The following is a 25744-nucleotide window of genomic DNA, read 5'->3' on the forward strand; positions in this document are numbered from 1 at the left end:
GTTATAAATTCGGGCACCGCCGGGAATCGAACCCGAGGCCCCAGGATTACAAGGCCTTATATCCTCATTTAAATTGTTTGTTTGTTTTCCTTTTTGGTGCTGCTGACTCGGGGAATGGCCATAATGACTTTGGTATGGTTTCTGTCGCCGTGTAGATGCCAACGTTTCGGAGAAACATATTGTCTCCATCTTCAGGGCTGAGATGAAGATTCTAAAAAGTTGGGGGGGGGGGCTTAAAAAGATTAGAGGAAAGGGAGGCTGAGGTAGTGGGCCAATCAGAGACGAGACATGATGTTAAATTCCTCGTGGCGTCATTGTGAGTTTTATTGACTAGCGTTTATCCTAGCCTCATATTTTCACTATGCGTGATCATAATTCACTGAAATTGTGTAAGAGATGTGGAGGTAGATTTCGACGCAGTCTTAATCTCGGAATTAGGTGTTTAGCTTTACGTTCCATCCGTTTTATCCCTTCGGAAAGCTCCCCGGTATTCATTGAATTGAAGGCTGAATGTATCCTAGAACCGTAGATGTGACTGCGAAGACAGACGTCTCTGAAATTGAAATCCGGCTGTAAAACCTGTTCTGTTCTGCCAGTTCACGCCATAAAGATGCACCCACGTAAGTCTTAAAACACTTTAAGCCTGAGACTGAGAGTTTGTTGGTTTTCGGAGCATGCCTGTGCATTGCGGCAGTCTGAATACTGGATTCTCTTCCACTGTAATTTGCATTAGCCGGGTGTAATTTAACGCCCTTTTGCGTGCTATGGAGCCGTTTCTAGCCAGAATTAAAGCAGACAACGTCATCATAAAAGCAGAACTGTGGTTGCAGAAATGGAATCTGTTAATTGGTTTCCTTGCATAGTTAGTGATTGCTCAAATTTGCAGATAATAAACGTGAATTATAATTTATAAACATATGTTTAGAATTCATCATTGCTTGCGGGACGTTATTTTCTTATGTAGCCTTTAATATTCGGTTCCTCGTTTTAGGCTGTTGTACCCAATGATACCTGTTTTGTTTGGTGTGTTATAATAAGATGTATCCTTTGAAATTTCAGACATATATAAACGAATGTGCTGTATTTCATTGTTAAATTAAACGTAACAAAATATATGACCCAATTTAATTTAAACTGTTTATAGTTATTCAGAATTTCCTATCAATACATGAATTGTACTATTTCGCAAAAATTTATTCTGAACTCATATATATATATATATATATATATATATATATATATATATATATATACACTGTATTTTTCTAATGTGTCGTAGAATGCGTTACAAATGGACATAATTTACCAGTGCACTTTTTTGGTCATGGAGTTCATAAATGGTATTTAGCTTTTGGAAGACTTAAGAGTTCTAGTCTCAGAATCGCCATACGATAGGATATATGAAACGTTATTTAATCTGTATGGGGAACATTGGACCGATATGAATCAATTCAAATAACACATTTTAAATTAAAATTTAATGTAACAATGTAGACGGACGGAGGGAAGGACAAATGCATAAAATACAACCCCTCCATTAACCATTACTACGCTACGCACGAGATATATCGTGAGAATATTAGCGAAGAAAGCGTCTCATCATCTCTCAACAGTTAAACCTAATTACTTGTAGATTTTTAACAGTAGGCGTTACTATGGAAATATTTGAAAAGGAATTGGTTTTTGGAAATAGAACAGCGTAGTAGGCTGACAAACGGAAATTGTATGTGCTTTGTGCAGATAACACAAAAATAGAACCGAAAACGCGTATTTTGTCTGCGACGGAAACCCCCCCCCCGGAAGAATTGTGCTGTAACGAGTTACCTCAGTTCTCAATTGGCTCATGGTGAGTGTACGTAGTGTCAGTTGCAAGCTTCATTAGCCCCCCTGCCGTGGTTTTAACACTAACAACACTGGACATGGTGCTGTTCTACACTAGACAGCACAACTGATTTGTACGGGCTGTGTGCGATAACAGCATACCGTGTCATATCTATGCATGTCACTAAAAATCCACCACTTCCAGGAAAAAAAGGATTTCAGAGTTTATTGGACGTGGTACAGGATGTACCATTTAGAACGCAACCCAACATTAATCACGTATTGCGGTGTAAAAATGAAGTCAGTAACAGATCAATCCCGACTGTCCTAATCGAACTCTCGACTCAAGGTCACCCTCGTTGCTAGGCCGCTGCTCAAGCCATTTGCGCAAAAGCTGTATAGATGTTGTTTATTCACGAGCAGAACATGTGTTCGTTCTCAAACATTACTTCGCATCGAAAAAGAAATGTTATGCTGCTGTTTGTGAAACATTTAGAAATGCGTTATCCTGGCAGGAAAGTACGGAATAAGACGGCTGACAAAATTTTCGGGGCACACGAAGTGTTTGTCTGTGAAACGTGCTTATAAAACGGCAAAACAGCTGAAATTCCATCCACACCGGGGGAAAATTCTGAATGTAGTGTATTTATAGTGTGATTTTTTTTTAGTGTTCTGTCTGACGACAGGTCCATATGAACAGGATCCTTCCATCCTTTTCTCGGACTGGGACCTGTTCATATACGTTCTTGGCAGATGATCCAGAAGTGGTTTGCCATTGCCTTCTTCTGTGTAATTGTTGGGATGCCACGGAGAAACCGGGGAAGCCCCCCGGAGGAAAACTCCGTGTTGCCTAGACCACGCACTTACCCAACACAAGTTATAAATCTGAGCACCGCAGGGAATCGAACCCGGGACCCCAGGATTACAAGGCCAGTGTTCTGACCACTAGACCACCTCATCTTATTATTATTTAGTGTTCTGTCTGACGACAGGTCCATATGAACAGAATCCTTCCATCCTTTTCTCGGACTGGGACCTGTTCATATACGTTCTTGGCAGATGATCCAGAAGTGGTTTGCCATTGCCTTCTTCTGTGTGTGAATGTAGTAATTGTTGGGATGCCACGGAGAAACCGGGGAAGCCCCCCGGAGGAAAACTCCGTGTTGCCTAGACCACGCACTTACCCAACACAAGTTATAAATCTGAGCACCACCGGGAATTGAACCCGGGACCCCAGGATTAAAAGGCTAGTGTTCTGACCGCTAGACCACCATGGCGGCATAGTGTGATTAGATGAATGAAATTACGAAATCCACTGAGTTGCATATCTGCTTCTGGTATATTTGCTCTTAATACTTCTTCCATCATGTCCGTACCTGTGTAATCCAGTGTGTCAGTCGCGGACCCCATTTTCCTCACACGCCTCTTTACACTTCGAAGAGCACATATCGCTCACTGTCTGTGAACAAGATTTCCCAGAAGCCCTTTATGGTCTTATCCTACTATCTTCTTGTCTTCGTCCTCAAACTTTTACCCTTCATTACTCCCCTTATCTGTTCTCTTTGCTCGTTTCGAGTCTCACGCAATTCCATTAATTTTTCCTGATGTTCTTGGGGGTAAGTAACAGGAATCAGTACAAAAGTGGAGGGGAGCAGTATGACTGCTCAAATTTTGGAAGAAAAAAAATACACAGGCTTCATAACATATATTGTTGTTGATTACAAGTGTCTTAATATATTTTATTAAAATTGTTGTAATTGGATGCCAGGGGCAATTTTACGAAAGATTATTTGCATGTAGGTACATTACCTGTCATTGAAATGCTACCTGAGAGGATTAACAGTAATTCACGCTCTCACATAATTTCTCTAATAAACATTTTAATATTATTCTGCCATCTACGCTCACCCAAGTGACGTCTTCCTTGAGATGTTTCGACTAGAACGTATGCATTTATTATGTTCCGATCCAGCACTGGCGTATCTCATTCGCCTTCATTAAATCTCTTTAAAATATAAGCGACGAGCCTGATGGCCTGATGGTACTTGTATCAAAACACGTTGCCAATAAATTTAATATTTCAGGGTTTTAACATGTTTGTTTATTGGACAATTTAAGATACTTCTTTATTTGCACTGTTTTTTCAATGCCGGATGTTAGGATAATTACAAGTGGTGAACTGGGAAGGATTTGGAAGCAAGTGGTTATGGTATTTGAAGTCCCAGGGCAGCCAACCCCTTGGATTAGATTAGGGCGCAGGATTTCCGAAGTACGAAACAGGTCAAAGGTTAGGTTTCAGTGATTGGGTTCAGCTCTTTAGTATTATCAGTGTTTTTGAGGTAAAATACTGGAAGATATATTGTGGTTTAGTGGTTCGTTAGTTGGCTTATTCATTAAATTGGCATTATGATTGGATTCACAGACGGCGCCATAGGAAGTAGACTGATACCTCAGATAGTATTTGAGTACACCCGGGGGACGTTTGGTCAGCAAAAGCTCTTACAGTCAAGTCATGTGGTCACAGTGCTGACACGTGATACTCAACATTACCACTTCTGCTGCGCCAATAGCTCCCTGTGATAATCGGACCCTAGAGCCACACCAGCACATGTTCAGACGTCTACAAGTTTACTTAATTGGGTAGGGATGGACTGGGAAATAAGCTGGTAGCATCCAAGCTTTCACGACCCGATATATTAGACAAAACGGTTGTGGTGGGGTGTGTTCACTACTTGTAGCTCTCTCCTCTGATGTTAATGTTAACCCAAAGATTAAAATATAGAGGATTATAATCGTTGAAAGTTATCCCACATAGTACTGGCACGTTAGAAATTTCAGAAATACCAGTTACTTAGCCGAATCTCTGAAAAACATCCCTTATTTTTATAGTTGATAGCTCAGTCAGTATAGTGACTAGCTACGGGCTGGACGGCCGGGGTTCGATCCCCGACGGGGGCAGAGGATTTTTCCTCTAGCCTCTGCGTCCAGACCGGCTCTGGGGCCCACCCAGCCTCCTCTACAATGGGTACCGGGGTTCTTTCCCGGGGGTAAAGCCGGCCGGGGCGTGATGCTGACCACTCACCCTCATCTAGTGCCGAGGTCAAGGAAGGGAGGAGCTATACCTCCTCTCACCCCAAACGCCTACATGGCGTATAGTGGGACAAACTTTACTTTACTTTAGTGTAGCGACGTCTCCCTAGACTTACATTCGGTAGATAAGTTTCGAAACTCTTCGTTAGTCTGAAGCAGTGTCGTTAAATAACCTGATAATAAATCGCCATGATGTTCATGACCACAGTGTGTGTGAACCATTGAATCAGCGACTATATTAAATTCTGTAACTGTACTCCCGCGGCTACATCAAACAGCTTGTTCAGAGGACCAGTTTTTAATACGTCCAGTGGATGAATTCTGTTCTGCAGTTTCATCCATGAAATTGGCTTTTGAGTGTTATTTGAGCGGCTACATGTACATACAGACGGACGGACATACATCATTCGAAATGGAAACCACGTGACCGTGAATAACAGGACCTCGCCTCTTTGGGTGATAATACAACTATTTGATGTCTGAAAAATCAAACTGTGATTTAAAACATATTGGAAGGTAGTTCGCACACAATTTTCAACGACACTGTTATTATTCTATAAATGTTGTGACGGAATAAAGTTATTCCTAGTTTTTGTTTGTAACAGTATATTTACATTCACTCATGTGTTTCCTTCTTGGGATATTTCCCAAAAATGCGTTGCGGAGCAGCGTAGCCAATGGAAACCAACGTTGCTTGTCGAGGAAAATGGCTCCCAGAATTTAATGCGTAAGGGTGTTGGAAGATTCTTTATGTAAATTACGTCTCCCTTGTTTAAACAGGCATACAAATGGACGAAATCCTTTCACAATGAAGTGTTAGCGCCATTCGATACTGTCTTATTTCTGTAGTTGAGAATATTATTACACGTTAAGTTACGATTATCTACAGTTTGATAACAGACCTCAGTTTATATTTGAGTGTTCGGGAAATACTCGTTTTTTTTTACGAATTCAAATTTTAGTTATTGTTTTTAATTCGTTTTTTTTTCGAAATAAAATCCCAGCTTGGTACCATTACCGTGAGCTGTTTTCAGTTCTTTTGTGCAGAGAGACGTATTAGGGCCACAATTAGTGCGTCGTTCTAATCGCTTTCATTCGACAGGCAAGGGCCACTTGCCTGTTCCTTTGTTGTGCAAATACGAACTGTTACATCAAACAGGATCATTTGGAAAAGGTCCCATTGCAGTGGAAATGAAGTTGCTGTGGCAAGTTTATCTTACTTGGGATTCTGAATAATTGTTCCCGTCCACGTGCGGTAATTCCTGTCCTATACACAGAGCGAGGTTCTTGTTTTATTCTATCTTCATAACAAAACACTCGTGGGAAAGTGATGACAGTTTATTATGTATATTTAATATTATACGTTGCATAAAATCTTGATCTCAAGTATATAAACTAAATTTAAGCTTGTCATCATATAAAGCAATGGCTAACTTAATAGCAAGAAATTGAAACAGAAAGCAACTTGAAAGTTAATAGACGAATAAATAATGCGATTGGGGACAGAAGAGGAAGGGAGAGAATGAATACGAAATTAATAGTACGAGGAAGAAATGAAACGTAAAAGGAGAAAGAAAAATTTAAAAAAAATTAATTGCCTTGATGATGGAGGCAACAAAGATCTCTCAAACTGCATCAGGAACCTGAAAACCTGCTTGGATTTCGCTCGTTCATCATAGCGACAAATTTGGGTTTTTGAACGTTATGTTTAGTAACATTGCCTAATTTGTTGATACGTAAACAGTTGCCATTTGCTCAGGGAATATATTGTGTAATGGAATTAATTAATTTCGAACCTATTCTACCGATTATGTAGAAATAATTTATATTGACCGCATTCATGAGTTAAGAATTTGTCATATGGCATTGTGCACTTTACTATATATTTATGTTTGTTTCCGTAATTTGTTACTTGTAACATGAATTAGTAGATACAATTTATTCACGGTAACCAGATAAAGAGGAACACTGATCTGGTTACGTTTTAATTTTTATATATTTTTCACGAAAACAGTTCGTAACATCACTTTGAAACTCGCTGAATTAGTCAGTTACACAATTTTTGGCAATCGATATACCAAAGGAGATTGTTTTTTATTTGGTTAATTAGGCTTGGTCTGCGACGTTTTTCAGAGCAGACTACAAGCCGGTAAGCATATGGTAAGGCTTCGACGTTAAAGGGCTTGTACGTTCTAGGCACAGCATTAAAATTAACTCGTCGAACCACTCAACCAAATGACATATCGATTATACTGTACATAATGAGAAAGTGAAATCTGGCCTCTACAGTTATAAATTAGATGAACAACTCATCACAAAGGAATGACCATTACGAGTATTAGACGAAGATGGAAAATAGCTTCATGAATGGTAAACGGTAGTCGTATTCTGAAATCCAATAATTTTCTGTCAGCATCAAGCAAACGAATGGCTGAAGTGAAGCTAATAAAACTTTTCGTTTAACTGAAAGAAATTTCGAAAAAAAAATAGAACATGATAGAAATTGTCCTCATAGCATAACACATCTGGCATACAAAATATATAACTGCACTTTGAAAATGTTTGATATTGAAACACGCTTTTTTACTAAAGATTTTTCTTTAAACTTGATCACAATTTTTGATGGCTTATGATTTGTAGCGTCGTGTAGACTTGTAGGTAGATATCATTTCGGGGGGAACATATTATTTCCGTCTTTAGTCCACAAGGTGGAGAGCCAGAACGTTTCGCTTTAAGTCCACGCGGCTTTGCAACCCAGAAGACCAACATAGACCTATTCACCGCTGCGAAAGTCGCTAATATTGTTGGCGATTAGAACTTTGACATCACGTATTATTACTTTGGTATGTTTCATTCCACTCTGGTGGAAATGTTCCACCTTTTATTCAACATTCTTTCAGACGCATAATTATATCAGATGTTTGATTTATTGTATTTCAATGAAAGACTTGGAAAGAAATTTCTGTAAAAAAATTATCAAATAGCTTTAGATACGCAGGTAAGGAAAGGAAAGGAAATTAATAGCCTGCTCCTAAGAAGGTATCATAATCTTTAACATTGGGACAAGTTTCTTTGGAAGATTGAACCACTGGAGTAGGATTTATTTCCGCAATAAAATTCTTAGGAATATATTTGGAAAGAAACGAGGGTATTCGATTAAGTTTTAAAGAAATTTAACGACAATGCATTCATAAATGCGTCTCTTTTCTGTATTGAAAATAGCAATTAAAATCGTGTTGATCACCGTACATAAATCGTTCTGGTAAAAAATTGTTACGTGGTGGGTGTAATAAAGGTCCTCAAAGTTCAGCCCAGAATCCGTTGTAATGGTTATACCATCATGTTCCAGTTTTCTGGAATACATTGTGATGTTTCCTTCTCACCAGATTTTAACGTTTATTTCTATACAGCCATAACTATGTCTCTCGAATTTTTATTTTTATTTCCCTACCCCAAATGTGACAGTTGAAGTACGTAGTTCCGTTTCCTTTACAACGTATGTGATGGCCGTACCTAAATGACTAGTCCCACAGCTCGTTTATGAAAACGAGAAAAGAGGAGCGAGGTATTAAAATACGACTAGCTTTTTCGACTCTGATTCTTGGCGGTGGTTTGGAGTGGGACATGCTGTAGAGTGCTGAATCGTATGTATGCAAATTGAATTCAGCGCAAATTCGAATCAAACGCTTTTGCCCGTACCAACAACAAGCTGCATTTAAACTCTGTGTATACAGTCGTACTTCCAGCGACTAGTACATACGATTTTCACATAAGAGCTGGGCTCTGCGTCATCACGTAATGAAATAAATTACGATTTAAACAGTTGGAAATGCCTGAAGGATTATCATCAAGCCTCCAGACATACATCTTTCATACAGTTCTGGTTTTTAATTAAATGTGTGCTCTTGGGCACACGAGGGATAATCTTGTTCCTCCAGTGTTCTTGAGTTTCTTGGTGCCCATTGCTATTAAGGATGATTCCCCACTTACTGTACATAGTTGGGGCACAAATTTAAATCACACACTCAGTCTGTATAACTGGGACTTTGCGATTTGCATATTACTACAATCCACAGATTGAATCTTCCTCTGCACACTTCTCAACCCCATCCAATTACAGCTTCCTACCCCATTAAGATTTTCTAGACAATTCGTGTCAGAAATTACGTAAACATTTAAAAGAAGCACGTATTTGCGTTGAAGTCATTATGCCTTCAGTATAATTTCTCTGGATTCAGAATAAATATTGAATCAAATATTCTTTAATATTATTACAGGGGGCTTGTTATTTCAGTGTGATACTAATGAACTCGCTATGCTAAAACCCCTGTAATTCTTGTCCTGTGATTTTAGGTTTATTCTGTAACGTGATTTTATCATGTTTTTAAAGTTGAAACGCCTTGTCATTATCAGCATGAGGGGAAAACAATATAACTCGAAGACAGCAAATGGATACTTTGAAATGTGTCAAAATTGGCGACAATACGTCAAAATTAAATTCGTGAGAGAACTAAAAGGATATTTAATTACAAAAATTATTGCTACCATTGATTTCTCTATGTCATCTTCCTATTCCCTATCAGAAAACATTTACACAAGGCCTGCTATTTCTTTAATTTTTCACGTCGTCCTAGAAGAAGGGCATAGGCTGAAAGTGTTAACGAAGTGCTGAGAACTTCTGGACAACAGACGAACTAGGAAACAAGAAGCTGGAGGAAGTAACACGAGAAAACTTCGTAATTGATGCTCTTGGCCTGTTATTATCAGGACGATTAAATCTGAGAATGAGACGTTACATCCAAGACGCCAAAGGAGATGAGAAATGCACTGAGAATTGAATTGAAGAACGTGGAGGAAAGAGCGTACCCGAGAGACATGGGCGTGGATGGGAGCATAATATTAAATCGGAATGAAGGGAGTAAAGAGTAGAAAGGGACGACCAGGTAGGATACAGAATGGCAGGGTGACAGACTTGATTTTAGGATCTCACAGCATCGAGTATGAAGATGGTTGCCTTGTGGGTTGTACCGTGTAGAGGTGCTTGCTGCCTCCATCATCAGGTCGATGATCACCTCTGAAACGTCGGTAAACTTCTACCAGACTACACGGTACAACATACCAGAAGACAGGCATCTTCAGACATTTTAAGCCTTGAGAAGCCCCTGTGTTTAGCACAGTTGCTCAAAAGGGCTATAATTTCCGTGCAGCCATCTGTACAACGAGCTGGCTTATTGCAGCCTCCTGGTTAGAATACCAGATGTGGCGGAAAGGTACTTGCCTCCCCCTCCATCCAAAGTGTCGTCTGCTATTTAAACAGAAGCAAGAACTTGATTTGCATCAGATTAGAACAGGGCGGCAGAGACGGATTCATGTCACCTGGGATACGAGGCTGTTCGATTTTTAGGTTATTTAACTGCAGAGGTGAATTGTATGGGGAAAAACATTAATAAACTATGAGGAAATAATGTCCTACACTTTACCTGAAAGGACTGAGTCAAACTACAAAGTAACCTCAGTCCGGATTACTTTGCACAGAGTAAAATATAAGGTAAACAGTTACCAATTAAAATGTAATTTATGTGCCAGGTATTAGACAAATACAGTCGTCTCTTTTGAGAACTCGAATAAGTATTTTAATAAAATGTTACAAATAAAATATCATTTGTGTTGCTTCTGAGGGGAGATGAGAAATGCGAAACAAATCTCGTTAGCCAAAAGAGAAGACACCACTCGAAAAACCTGGATGTAGATGGTAGGATAATAATGGCATGGACCTTATCAGAACCGGATTTTATATGTGAATTGGATTTATATACCTCAGGACGGATCGGTTGGCAAACCCTTGTGAACATCGTAATAAAGTTTAACGTTAGAGCCATTCACCTGTTTAAAAATGACCGATAATCTTTACGTTCTACTCATTGTGAACTAGGAGTCATTTAAACGATACAAAAAATGAACACGAAGAAAAATTGTTACCAAAATGTAGCATGTGGGCTTATATACGTTTAATTACTAAAACCCTCTGTAAATTTGAAAGTAGTAATACTAGTGAAAATTGTTTAAAGATGCCTTAGAATTATACCATGCATGTCGAAACATGCAGCCGAATTGTGATAAAATATTAGATAAATTTTTGTATAGACTGTACTCATTGTCAACGTTTGTGACTCCCAGCGACATGACAGTGACTTCGTCTCCCAGAGTTTGGCCTCTCTTTGTCCGTGAGGTCGAGTTTCATTAGGAGCTTGCTCTTAGAGAAAGCCGATTAACATCGTTTCCAGCTAGTATGAACACTACATCGGTTAATCATCCCGATACAAAGAAAATGGCGGAGGGTAGCCGAAGTCCTCATATCCCAGGGATGAGAAGAATTGTTGACCCTAGAATCGTACGAGAATCTGACCCTTTCGGTACTGAGTTCAACTTAGAACAATAACACCTTCATTATAAGACTCTTATGATCTTGGATCGCTCTGTAACCTCGGCTGTGAGCTGAAACTCCACTCTAAGCATCAGTGCATGTCCCCATGTTTCTGTGTCGTGTTATCATTTGCATGTGAAGGCCTTCAGATGGTCTGGTCTCCTATCCAAGTATGACCAACGTTTGAAGCAGGGACCAACAACTTTTTCATTACCGCTGGCCACATCGGCTATTCATCAATGTCTTGGAAACCGAATTTAACTTAGAGTATATAGCTTATATTCTCTTGAGAAATTTTTAAAGTTTCGTTAACAGTCGTATTTAGGTACAAGGGACAAGTTTAAATTAATATATCCTATAATCAGACCATTTAATTATTTATTAGAAGTGGAAATAGTTGATTTATATTTTAACAAGAAAATTTCTTTTAGTCTCGTGATGAAATCGCTGGAACTCATTGGAACACGAGTTATTACGAGTTTAAACAGTGTGTATATACATTGCGTGAACACGAATGTCAGTGATGAAGTATGTGAAGTCAGAGTCGTGACGTTGATTAGGGTTAAAATAATCACTGTTTCTGAATCACAGACATGAATATGCATCGTGAACACTCTGAAGGTACCAGGTACGTCTCCTGGGGTTCAGCACTTCCACGGCTGGATTTACTTACGAGGTTCAGAGTTATCTCACCTCCAGACCTCAGTACTCTCTTGGGAGGCTAGCAACGATGAAATTCCCCCTGCTTTGTATCAGGATAGATCCTCGGTTCTTAATCTAGGCCTAGTCGAGAGACAGGTTTATTTGACTTTATGAATATTTTTCCGATTATACTTCAACTGGAGAGCTCTTTTTGGGCAGAGCAATGGACCTGTCGTAAGACAGAACACTTAATAATAATAATACTTCAACTCTACTATTTTTCTGTCTTTCGTCTTATGTTTATGTGATTTGGTTTAGGCTACTTAGTAACTTTGTGATTTGTGATCTTAAATATCAGGATAGTAAGCTTGATGAATGGTGTCAAATCTGGAAGGAAACGTCGTGGTGTATTTTAATGTCTAAAAGTAGAGAAGAAATACAGTAGAACTAAAGAAAGAAGTAAAGAGAGAAATTAGGATGCGAATAAAATAATAAAGGAAGAAAGAACGAAAATGGATGGAATGGGAGGGAACGGAGGATTGAATTTGTTCAGTATGTTGTGACGTACAGAAAAGGATAAATGATCGTCGGCTGTGGAAATTATGACTATATTCATGACAACGTGAGATGACGGACAGGTCAAGGTCATATCAAGGTCACGACAATATCAGCCCAATGGTTTGCGGGTTAAAGTACTTTGAACATTTCATAGGTTTGGTTAGGTTAGGGTAGGTTGGATTAAGTTATGTTAAGTTGAGTTGATTAAGGTTGGGTTAGGTTAGTGTAAGTTGTGTTACTTTGTTTTATTTTTTTGTTTATGTTATGTTAGTTTATGTTTTGTTGGTTTAAGTAAGGTTTTAGTTAAGGTTTAATTATCTTACAACAGAACATTTGCGTTTGAAACAAATCCTTATATAACCCGATAAATATGTATTTCTGAATTTTGTGAGACGAATGAAAAAAGACTTTCAACTCTGAAAGATACATGCCACGCACATGTCAATATACGAGCAACAGGTGTAATTAAAGATTGTCGTTGCAACTTATGAGCAAGTTTCCTGTATCGAAGTTCGATACTCACTCAGAATATGACGAACTTGTTGCCACCCTGAAGGATTTTCCGCTATTCGCACCAAGATCTCCAAGAGACTTTCATCCGCCTTGGGACTTACAGCATCAACCATCTGCAAATAATTTATCAAATCAGTAACGACGCTTCGATAGCCCATGTGGATGGATAACAAGTTCATAGTTGCTATGCAGGATTGAAATAGGCGTTGTATCCATAAGATTAAGAAGCAACCAGGTAGCCAGCCGAAACTAGTAGAAAGACTTGTCGACACAGAAACCTAAACATAACCTGAATGAACTTACTGTAATCGAACGTACCACAACCAGACCCAACACGATAAGACATGAATAATATGGCAATATAACTCGCGGTACGGATTGCACTTTTTTTAAACTTATTTGTGAATGTTTTCGTACGATGTGTTGATAACGGAATAAGGTGGCAGAACCTTCGACTTGTATTTTAGACCGTGATCTTGTTAAGAAATACTAAACTTTAAAATGTCTGTGAAATTGCGAAATGCTTTGAACACTCGTCTCCTCAAATTCGATTTTACAGCGTAATCAGTGTGGGCAACGAGCTTCACTTTCTGCATTTCAGTGGTCGAAGCCGGTCGCACTAAAGTTCCCCCTCACTCTTAGCCGATACTGATTTTATTTTCGTCGTTACGTAACGTGACGCGTCGAAGTTCCGGCGCTGTAGCGGGAGGCTTTGTAAGGCCTAAAAAATCAGCCTGATGATGTAAAGTCATCGGCTATCAACCTGCTCGTTTGTCGGGAATCTTGGTGCTGTGTTTGACAATTATTGGGCTTGTAAGAGGCAAGACGCCGGTGTTCTGCGTTTTCGCAAACGGGTCAGTGATGCCTTGGTCATGCGATATGAACATTACAACTGACATGGAAGGAAAACAGCTGCTTAATTCAAGAGGATTATGACGGTATAACCATTGTATTGTATGGGCGAAGTTCAGGAAGTCCAGAGTACGAGACGTGTTAATGTAAATATTATATTATGTGAAAAATGTGATTTTGAAGCTGAAGAAAAATACGGATTTCGTTAAGCCTAGTGGGCCACAGATATAATGCGATTAAAGCTCAGTTCAAGATTCCGTAATTTTAAATGTATGAATGTATCATATGCGGTTATGACATCAGATATTTTATATGTAATTTTCGACTTTAATACACTATTATGCCCACCTTAATAAAAGCTCTTTACGTTCAGAATATGTAGGCGTATTACCACTCAAAATTTCAAGACCTGCGAGATATATTTTTCGTGTTTCTAGACCTTCAAGTCGCCGTATTGGTACTTAAATGAGAATTTATGCATTTATTGTTTATTTATTAGATTATTTACTGGATATAATGATAAAATTTTGTTAGAACGGTTTAAATCAATTATTTCCCGATTAGGGAGGAGAAAATATGATCATCAGTGCAATGACATAAAAGCAGGAAATTGAACCTGATGATGGTTACATTGTACCAAAAATATTTTGTTCTAGTGAACTGAGTGTGTTGAAACTGACGAAGAGCAACCAGAAATATACATACCGGGATGCTACATTACAGACTAAATGGACCATCGCCTGCTTCAATATGTTTAGGCCGTATGCTTGACAGGAAAGTCGGAGAAGTTGCCGCCCTGTCCCGGCGAACAGGAAACTCAACCGGTGTAATAGATAACATTGCTGATAACCAAAGCCACGCCCCATAACGAAATTTTATGACGTGACGATTAGGCGGAAGGACAAGGTCTGCTACATTATTATTGCCACCCTTCTCACATATTTACGTGCCACATATTCAGTACTGAACGATGAACTTGGTTGTTTAGAGAAAATATTAGTCTCATTACTTTCTGGCGTGTGATTTGAAGATTTTTTTATTTAAATATTTAGAAAAGCTGGAACCTCAGCCGTCTTAAAACACTGTTTTTTTCTAACTGAGCTACATGTGTGTGTTCTTCATATGATTTCACCTATGGAAATTAGTGGCACATTAATTGGCCAATTTTGGTGAAAGTCGTTATGAATAACATTCAATAACTTAACATTAAAAAAAAATTAACGTTTTATTCAAATTTGACTTTAAAGTTTGGTGTTATTATAATGTAATCCATACAGCTATTGTAAGTAGGAAATGCATCTCACCTTCTGAGGAATGTTTGCCTTCTTTCCCAGCTCCCTGACTTGTTGAAGCTTTAGAACGGTATCGAATTCCACTTCGTCCGATTCTTCGTGTTTCTTCGTAATCTTGTCGCTTTCCTCATTCCCTACCCTTTTGCTGATATTCCTGACTTTTGGATCCTCTGTCTCCGGACTTCCATTTCTTAGAAATGTCGCCAGATCTCGTTCCAGTATAGTGCGAGACGTGTCAGGGTTTTTTGTCGTGGTTAAGGGTGGCCACTCGCTTCTATTTCTCGCTCCAGGTGTTGAAACGCCTTCAGAATCGTTCTCTTTCCGCCGCCTTCCGTGCTCAACGCTGACCTCAAAATCTCTGAATATCTTCGGTGTTTGAAATGTTGATTCATCGGGGTTTCTTTGTGGTTCACTTTTCTTTGCATTTTCTGGGAGATTTAGTTTTGTAGACTCCTCGGCTTCATCTCCATCTTCGTCATCATTGTCATCATCATCATCATCATCGTCGTCGTCGTCGTCGGTGTCGTCGTCGTCATCATCATCATCATCATCATCATTTTTATCGACTGAATTGACATCATTCTTTTCAATAACAGCCTCGTTTTCTGTGTGCTGTTCAGTGGTGCTGCCGTCTGTTGGAGAAGGGTTTGAGCCATCCCCACTTTGTTCTGCTTTATCGTTTCTCATGCCCATGTTGTAAGAATCATCATCTCCATCCCAGTTTGATCCAGCCTCCATTTTGTCTTCAAGTTCCTGCCCTAGTTGCAGCTCAGTTCTACCGGTGATGGTTGTTGGTCCTTCAAAATATACTTCTGCAAACGTCCGCATTGTGCCCGTGGTAGAGCGCTGGTGTTGCAGATCTTCAGCTGTGTCAAGTTCTAACAAATGTAGTGGGATATCTAGAGGACGGACCTCTGTTAATTCTTCATCCAACTCTTCATTTGTATATTCTGGCTGACCTGGAACAATCACATAAATAACGAGTCAGACTTTAACAAAATCAGAAGCCAGGCGAGTCATGGATCCCATGCTGGTCTTCTAGACGTGTTGGCAGATAAGAGCAGAAGGTAAAATTGTTTATAAATAATTTTTTTTAAGTAGCTAATTAATGGAATTATGCCACTACCGTATTTATGGTAAGGTTAGACTTAACAATTCTTGTTTTGTTCCGTCTGTAATAATTATTTGTCACGCTGTCAGTCGCTTGTCATATCCAGTAAAAGTAAAGTTTGTCCCGCTATACGCCATGTAAGCGTTTGGGGTGAGTGGAGGTATAGCTCCTCTCTTCCTTGACCTCGGCACTAGATGGGGGGTGAGTGGTCAGCATCACGCCCCGGCCGGCTTTACCCCCGGGAAAGGACCCCGGTACCCATTGTAGAGGAGGCTGGGTGGGCCCCAGAGCAGGTCTGGACGCAGAGGCTAGAGGGAAAAATCCTCTGCCCCCGTCGGGGATCGAACCCCGGTCGTCCAGCCCGTAGCTAGTCACTATACTGACTGAGCTATCCCGGCTCATTGTCATATCCAGTAAGTCGATTAATTAACTACAAAGAAATAAAGTTAATCGAAATTTCATTTTACTTTTAACGTGTGTTGTAACTATTTCTTCCTTCTTTTGGTATCAGGTACCGTGTGAACACTTACTGTTTTTTTATACTCAATGCCTTGTAAACGATTTAAGCACAACTAACTCTGGAATATTTGATGTTTCAGAAACGTAAAGATAATGGGAAATAAATCCCTCTGAAGTCTAGCGAAATTGGAGCTTTGTTGGCTGCTAAATTTACAGCTATGTTTTAGTTTCTGATTCCATTAATATCGTAATCCTAGGAGGAAGCTGTGAACATACTCGAGCGTTTTCATAACGAGCTGTATTCATAATATGGCACTCCAATTATTTTGCCAGTATCTGGAGAGCAGCTAGAACAAAGTATACCTTGACGTGTTTTTGCTTCCAGTCCCTCTTCGGTCATTATAAGGATTCGCGTGCGACACAACTGGACTTTTCTCTGGCTTTCGAGGCACCAAGATCATCAGGAACGGGGAAGTACAAAGCACAACCATCACTGCACATAGAGAACGTCTGTAGGAGACGTCGGTGTCTATCTATTTCTCGCGATTCTCCTCTGAAACTACTGAACGAATTTACATTTGATATTTTTGGCCTAGTGCCACGGTGGTCTAGCGGTTAGAAGGCTGGCCTTGTAATCCTGGGGGTCTCGGGTTCGATTCCCGGCGGTGCCCGAATTTATAACTTGTGTTGGGCAAGGCCGTGGTCTAGGCAACACGGAGTTTTCCTCCGTGGCATCCCAACAATTACTCCATTCACACACAGAAGAAGGCAATGGCAAACCACTTCTGGATCATCTGCCAAGAACGTATATGAACAGGTCCCAGTCCGAGAAAAGGATGGAAGGATCCTGTTCATATGGACCTGTCGGCAGACAGAACACTACAAATAAAAAATAAATAATTTTTTTTTGGCCTATCTTAAAGTGATGAAAAAGTTTTACCACTTTAAGATTAAGCGTCGAATTTGAAGATGACTTTTCTGGAATATTGCCCCGTGCCAATAGAAATGGACTGAAATCTTGATGGCGGATGCACTCAGCACCCCTGAAACGTCGGTCAGTGTCTGCCACACTACACAGTTCAATAACTCATAAGACAGTTATCTCAGTTTTACCCGTGTCTCGTCACGATACCATGAACGTTGTCACTAGACCGATGTGAGTGGCAGCTTCACGTTTCGTCCTATTAATTCTTGTGTAATTCACACTAAGACAGGGCAAATACCTAAGTGGCTAGCTACAAGAGACGGGCTATACGTGATATCATATTCTCTCTGAGTTTGTACCGAATAAATCAGATTTATAGTTTGTGAAAATCAAAGGTGATCATTACATGTACCTTGTTCTAAAATTTGCAAGGGCTTGTTATTGCATTGTTCTACAGCAGTCTTTTTGATGTCTATTACGATGCACTGCACATAAGATGGCTCACTAGATAATTTAGTAAGCCTCTTCAAACACATCTTGAATTAGGCCGCATGCACTTAATTCCATACTTTCAGTTCAGTATTCATTAATTATTTATTGATTAATTTTGGAGTAATGGGTTTATATCGGTAGCAGATGAACATCATAGTCACTAAACTGAGCAAAACATCGAATAAAGCATTTGGAAAATACATGTACTTTATTATAACATTAATATAAATAATTCTGTAACTAAGTGACCGTATAATGGGGAATTCATGACAGTTTTTACACATATTTCATATTCCAAAACCTCTCAAATTTGGCGTGAGAGATCTATGAAACTGTTGGATACATTTGATTTTTGTCAATAAAATTCTACTAAAACCCTACAAAATTATCGATTAACTTTTAGATCAGGCTGTTCTGAACTTGTTTTCTGGAGGTAACCAGTTTTAACTCTGCTGGGTAACTTACTGGCTGTTATTACAAATATATTTAATATTTTTGTGGATTTTATCAGTCTCTTTCGGCCGAGAAGGTGTTCACAATCACCTCATCTGTAAGTCTCGCAACCAGCCGCTCTCTGTTCTCTGCATTTAAAGCTTTGTGGTTGTTCTAAATAACTTAGCCTTCTCCGTCAACGTCTAACTTTATTCAGGCGTGTTACAGCGCAGAAGAAATATCTGGTCACAGCAAAGTGTTTCTAAGAACAATTTGTACACCGCCAGAAGAGACGGGAAATTCTGAAGTCTTGCCAGAGCTGGAGGGGATAAGAGTGGAAGAAACCCTAGTCAGTTCCGATTACCCCCCCCTCCCCCCAAAGCAAGTTGGTGTTTTCCTTGCAGCCACGTATTGGTTTGTCGGTTTATGTGATTTCTCGACTGACGGGGTCACTCCTTTGATCCGAATTAAGTTTAAGGATCGTGTCCTTAGAGGAGGCAAATCAAAATGATCCTCATGAGGAAGTTAGGAGGAGATTAAATTCTGGAAATGCTTGCTACTTCTCAATTCAAAATATTTTGTCTTCCCGTCTGATTTCTAAGAACCTGAAAATTAAAGTATACAAAACAATAATCTTGCCTGTTGTTTTGTATGGGTGCGAAACATGGTCTCTCACTCAGAGGGATGAACACAGATTGCAGGTGTTTGAGAATCGGGTGTCGAGGAGGATATTTGGGCCTAGGACAGAAGACGATGGGGCGTGGAGAAAACTGCATAATGATGAGCTTAAAAATCTGTACTTCTCCCCCAATATTGTCAGGGTGATTAAGTCGAGAAGAATGAGATGGGCGGGGCATGTAGTGTGCATGGATGGGACAAGAGGTGTGCACCGGGTACTGGTTGGGAAGCCTGAGGGGAAGAGACCGCTGGGGAGACCTAGACATAGATGGGAGGATAATCTCAGGCAGGATCTATGGGAGATAGGAGTTGAAGGAGACTGGATTTTGTTGGCCCAGGACAGGGTCCGGTGGAGGGCTTTGGTTAATTCGGTGATGAACCTTCGGGTTCAGTAAGCCATCTAGTTTGTTAGTAAGTCCTTAGAGGAGATGTTTGTGGCCTCTTTCAAAGAGTAATCACAGATGGGCGGATTTGCCGAGATGACGGAAATCCTCACCGCTGAATGTAAAGAAAATCTTGAAATGAATCTTTCATAAATTGTAGGCCACTCCTCATCTAGTCTTATTAAATCAAGAAAAGTGCATCATGTAAAGGTGAAACAAGGAACGTGTTCACAATTTTGATTGGTAAACTTGAAGACGAGATTAATGGGGATCTAGGAGTATACAGGAAAATACTTACAGGGTCCAGTGTCTTAATCATATGCAAGAACGAATCCTTTCGGATTCTGCGGAGTATCTGTAGTGTGATTTGGCAATGAATAAACATAAAGAGCAGTGAGATTATTATTATTATTATTATTATTATTTAGTGTTCTGTCTGACGACAGGTCCATATGAACAGGATCCTTCCATCCTTTTCTCGGACTGGGACCTGTTCATATACGTTCTTGGCAGATGATCCAGAAGTGGTTTGCCATTGCCTTCTTCTGTGTAATTGTTAGGATGCCACGGAGAACCGGGGAAGCCCCCGGTGGAAAACTCCGTGTTGCCTAGACCACGGCCTTGCCCAACACAAGTTATAAGCAGTGAGATATGAAAAATAAACGCTTATGAAAACATGCAAACCCCCCTTCCTCTCTTACGGTGGCGGGAAAATAAAAGATTGTTGAATTAGTTGAATGAACTCTGAATTAAAAAAAAGGAAATTTTCACACTCAGTTTGGTCCAACTATAGAAGAAATCCTATATAACGCAACTAATCTCACAAAGTGCGTCCAACTTGAAGCCACAAAATACTTAAAAGGAAGTGGAATGAAGGTACGAGGAATGGTTTTGAGAGGGACGAGGAAGGAGAACAAATGAATAGCTGCATGCGCCTCAGTAGCGATGAAAGCTTTAGGAGGCTTTGTTCGAAATAACCACTTCTTGCGGCCGTAAATTATGTGCCTCAGTCAGACCAAAGCTATCCATAATAACCGGCAAGATCGTTTAACACAACATTATGTGGGCTCACTCACGGCGTCCTCTGTTTCTTTGCCGTTTTAGTAATTTGGGCTGTGGTATTATTCCGCCTGGAGTAGAAGCCGGATTTAGCCGTAAACTCCGATGTCATGTTCCCATTACCACAGACTGCTGGTCGGCTTGCCCGCACGGGCGAATGGGCACACAGAGCTGCCTCTAATTCTAGTGGGTTTCTTTACATTTCATCACTTTTCGTCCACACAGTTGGCTGCATTGCGAAGTCCAGTGGCGAAATTCTGTGTAGTGGAATTAAAGGGATCGCGCCGTAACTCAGGGCGGCTGGACGTTGGCTTCTCACAACGGAGACCAGGGTTGAGTCTCGTGTGACTTCAAGAGACATTCGTGCCGGACGTGAGATAACCCTCACTTTATCATACCTTGGTTGTTAGTTGGGAGCTCCGCGTCTGACCCGGAACTTGGCTGGTCTCGGAGCAAAGGTGGTTTAGTTCTAAAATTAAAGGCTCGACTAGGGGCGGGGGGATGATTGTGCTTTCTTTTTATCTTTCTTTCACTGTTTCTTTCCTTTCTTTTATTCCTTCTGTAGCCTGTGTTGTATTTAATGTTTCATCTTTAATAGACTTCGTACTTATTTCTTTCTCACAATGGCAGAAAATGCAATTTTCGGAATCAGTAATTTAATTTTCTCTTTTCATTCTCTGATAAGATCGTTGTAGGGTTTTATTTCTTTACAGTTTGTGACGTGTGAAGCTCTCACGACGAATTGATGCACCAAAATCCTCTAGGGCGATCGGCAGCTTCAATGATGAGATAAAACCAACGTTTCGTATGCTTGCTGTGTGGCCATCATCAGGGTCATTGTGGAGAAAAGGCCGTGAGCCACTGACAGATGTCTGTAGATAAATCGGTCAGTTACAGCTCGGATCTTTCCCGTTTTGTCTCGGTTCCCTGCCGCTTCGTGTGGCGACTGTCGCCGTCTGTCGATTGGTCGTCCGTCTTCGTTTTTGTGTCATCCTGGTTTCTAGCCAATTATTGAACGTCACTGTTGAATGGTTAGCATTCGTGCTTGGTATTCCTGAAGCCCCAGGTTCTAATCTCGACCTGAAGACCGGTTATTCTGTAAGTTTTTCGTGTTTTCTCTTCAGTCCGTCCAGGCATATGTCAGGATAGTACCCTAAACTAGGTCACGATCGCTTCCTACCTTATCCTTCCCTCTGTATTAATAATATTATTATTGACGCCCTAATATAATCCGAGTTACTTGTAGCACTGTTAAATAAATAACAAATTCATCCATTCGCACTACTTCACAGCTGAACTATGTATTTTACTGTGTGCTATCACAGTGACACAGATATCAGTGGCGTCATATATTAGGCGAGGTGGCCTACTAACGATAGAATCAAAAGTATCATAAATGTTTGATCCGTAATTATCGAATGCGGGTTGTTGCTAGCCTAGACCAAAACACATTTTACATTTATCCAACTCATTCATCCAGGTCCGTTGAAATAGTATTACATATAAATTATAAAGGCTTGTCCATTACAGATTTATAATTTTCAACCTGCTTAGATTAATGTAACACAATTTAGATAAAGAATTTTGTTTTACGCGTCTAAAATTGAATTCCACGGTTCACCTCATCGGTAAACATCGGTATCCAATGTCTGAATCCTCTCTCATACTCGATAACTTTCCAGCGCATTCAACAGGTATTATATTTGCGGACAAAGTGCTGGAATGCAAGAGAATATGTGGGCCTCTGGATTTGTATTGTGATGTCTAAAAGCAGTACTTTCTGCTTCTCGAAGTTATTACTTTCAGGGCGTGTTGTGTACTTATCCACACCAAATAGTACCATCTCACAGTTAATTCCTTCGGGCCTCCGTGCTCTTACTCTGTGAGTACATGAAGTGAAATCGCAATGGCGTATTCATGTCCACCTTTCCGTCTGAGTTTGTTAAAGAACCCTTATTCCATGTATTAAGGAGCCCCTGAGTTCTCTACATGACTTATCCTCAGTCTGGTCCAGTCCGGAGATAGGGATTAGCTCTATCTAGTGGGCCCAACTGAGTAGGAACCTGAAGACGGAGATAGAGTCCCATTTCCGAAACGTCGTTTTACGTTTTATATTTACTAGACGATGGATAATAGATAGGGATTAGCTCTATCTAGTGGGCCCAACTGTGTAGGAACCTAAAGACGGAGATAGAGTCCCATCTCCGAAACGTCGTTTTTACGTTTTATATTTACTAGACGATGGATAATAGATAGGGGTTAGCTCTATCTAGTGGGCCCAACTGTGTAGGAACCTGAAGACGGAGATAGAGTCCCATCTCCGAAACGTCGTTTTACGTTTTATATTTACTAGACGATGGATAATATCCAAGAAAATTTTTATTCAATCCACCTAATTCTGTTATAGAAATTTTCTTCACTGTGTGATAGACCCTCGTATTTTATAAAGAAATATTGAAGTAATACTCCAAGGAGTCTTTTAACTTGACTGGAAAACTGTGATTGTCCGTATCAGAGTCTCAGAAGTTTGCCCAAGAGCTCTTAGCTATTCGATGTTTTATACAGGCCCTAATTAGGAAGTGCCCTCATGCGAATAAGGGAACTCTTTCGTTAAATGAAACAAAAGATAAGCCATAAATTCGAATAGAACAAAAGGGAAGGAAGGCTAAAATAGCTTCGTAACTAATGACGCAGTTGCCAACATAACAATAACACTGTGCCTGCAACAGATGCTGTTTCGAGATGAGAAGTTAGCGTTGAGATCCAGCACGCCACTACTGGTTTGTGACTCACAAATGAATGCACCGTGCAATAGCGTAATTTCGTCTCGGAATTTTTTTTTCCTGTCGAATGATAAGATTTTGTGAGTTGCAAAGTATGTGGAATGAAGTGGTTGTGACGTCTTTTAGTGTAATATCCTAAAGGAACGGTTGAAAGCCACGGAAATATATCGGATTAGCCAATTTTCGAACCATGAGTTAGTCCGTATCTCCTGTAGTTTTCGTACAGTATTTTAAAACGATTAGGCAAGAGAGGGTGAGATGGGCCGTAAATGTTGCACGCATGTGGAAATAAATGTATATGAAATAAATTTCGGAAATTTCTACTGCATATCGACACTTTAAAGACTTGGACATGGCTGGGAGGATAACATCGTTTGGCCTGATATTACTTAAATTTTGATCTGAATTCTACTGGCTCGGAATAGAGTATTGTAGCGGACTTTGAAGAACACGCTGATGTGACTTTGGGTTCTATGAAATCATTCCATTTCAAGTGCTAACGACGTTTTGCGATCTGTTTGGTCTGCATGTTATATGTTTACTGTTACACACCTCCGTCTCTTTACCCCAGATTCGTATTGATTTCTGTACTTAATTGCATTTTTATGTAAATTAAATTAAATTATTTTTTTTCTCCATAGTCTTCACAGGTACATTCGAGTGGCGTCTTCCCAACATTAATCTGTTAGCATGTAATACCGCCAGATTATTTGTTGACGAAATCGATTCATAAATGTTGTTTGCTTTCATCCGACTAAGTGGGTAATTTGTATTTCCGTCTCTGATTAATGGTTATAGAATGTGCTGTGGTTCCCACACAGTGATTGTGAAGTCTGGCTGTATTACGTTACGTTTCTCCACGCAAAGATCCGTACTGTTGTTTGAACTGTAGAACTTTTAAAGCTGTCCATTAAATTACCCTAGTGTCTTCCTTCTTAAGCATTATATCTCGGTAAACTTTCTCTTCTTGTTACATTAACCTCATACAGCAAAGCTGGGTCACCTCCGGAGAGTGTAACAAATTAATAGAAAGATGCACCAGTGGTACTACATTTTGCGGATACTAAGGTTAAACGTTTAATTTTCAGACTTACATTTCTGTTTGTTTTAAGAGGGAGTCCTAGAGGCTAGATGTATGGAGAAAAGGAAATTTTTTTAAATTCGTCAATATCTTGAACTCATAGAAATTGGACTGAGCAACATAATATTTATTTATATTTATTTAGTGTTCTGTCTGACGACAGGTCCATACGAACAGGATCCTTCCATCCTTTTCTCGGACTGGGACCTGTTCATATACGTTCTTGGCAGATGATCCAGAAGTGGTTTGCCATTGCCTTCTTCTGTGTGTGAATGGAGTAATTGTTGGGATGCCACGGAGAAACCGGGGAAGCCCCCGGAGGAAAGCTCCGTGTTGCCTAGACCACGGCCTTGCCCAACACAAGTTATAAATTCGGGCACCGCCGGGAATCGAACCCGAGACCCCAGGATTACAAGGCCAGCGTTCTAACCGCTAGACCACCTCATCTTATTATTATTAGTGTTCTGTCTGACGACAGGTCCATATGAACAGGATCCTTCCATCCTTTTCTCGGACTGGGACCTGTTCATATACGTTCTTGGCAGATGATCCAGAAGTGGTTTGCCATTGCCTTCTTCTGTGTGTGAATGGAGTAATTGTTGGGATGCCACGGAGGAAAACTCCGTGTTGCCTAAGCATAAGTGTAAAGCTAATACTGATGGATACTGAATAAGTGGGTTGTAGCCTAAGCTTGTACTCTGGGTTGAAGTTGATAAGAACACGTACGTTCCAGTGGTGGAGTTCAGTTAGCGATAACTGCTGAAGGTCACAGGGTTAATACAACCAGGGAATGGTTTCTGTATAAGCAGACCCAAGTTCGAGTACTGGCGTTTTAGTGGTGTTTATGCAGTACATTGTATTTCGCTGATTGCTGTCTGTTTTCCCAGCGTTATGTAACCTATTAAGCCTTCTAAGTGAGATCTCGGATATTCCCACTTGCAGTCAGCACGTGCTCTGTTAAATAGTGATGTTCACGAATGCAGTGCATCATTAAATAATTCAGATAACTCGAACTTTACATTTCAGTAGCGTGTCCTTTCTGTGGTTACAAACGAAATAGAGTTGTTTCTTCATAGTTGTCCGTCCATCTGTCTCTTCTTTTTACTGTTTGAGGAGTGCCAATAAGTGATGGAGATTGTAGGTGTGTCT

General features: G+C 40.1%; 1 protein-coding gene across 2 annotated transcripts in view; it reads right to left on the minus strand.

Moving 5' to 3' along the window:
- Positions 1–25744, minus strand: part of LOC110828601 (uncharacterized) — a 184205-nt gene that overhangs the window by 8585 nt on the left and 149876 nt on the right. For both annotated transcript variants that reach the window (XM_087353038.1, XM_087353040.1), the window contains exons 4-5: positions 15205–16151; positions 13059–13161 (exon numbers count right to left, since the gene is read on the minus strand). In XM_087353038.1, coding sequence (XP_087209164.1) covers positions 13059–13161; positions 15205–16151 — 1050 coding nt within the window. The remainder of the gene's footprint in view (positions 1–13058; positions 13162–15204; positions 16152–25744) is intronic.

Source organism: Zootermopsis nevadensis, unplaced genomic scaffold (assembly GCF_977971745.1).
Source record: "Zootermopsis nevadensis isolate Lab colony 2312 unplaced genomic scaffold, Znev_1.0 Znev_ptg000021l, whole genome shotgun sequence".
In the NCBI taxonomy this organism is placed as follows: Eukaryota; Metazoa; Arthropoda; class Insecta; order Blattodea; family Termopsidae; genus Zootermopsis; species Zootermopsis nevadensis.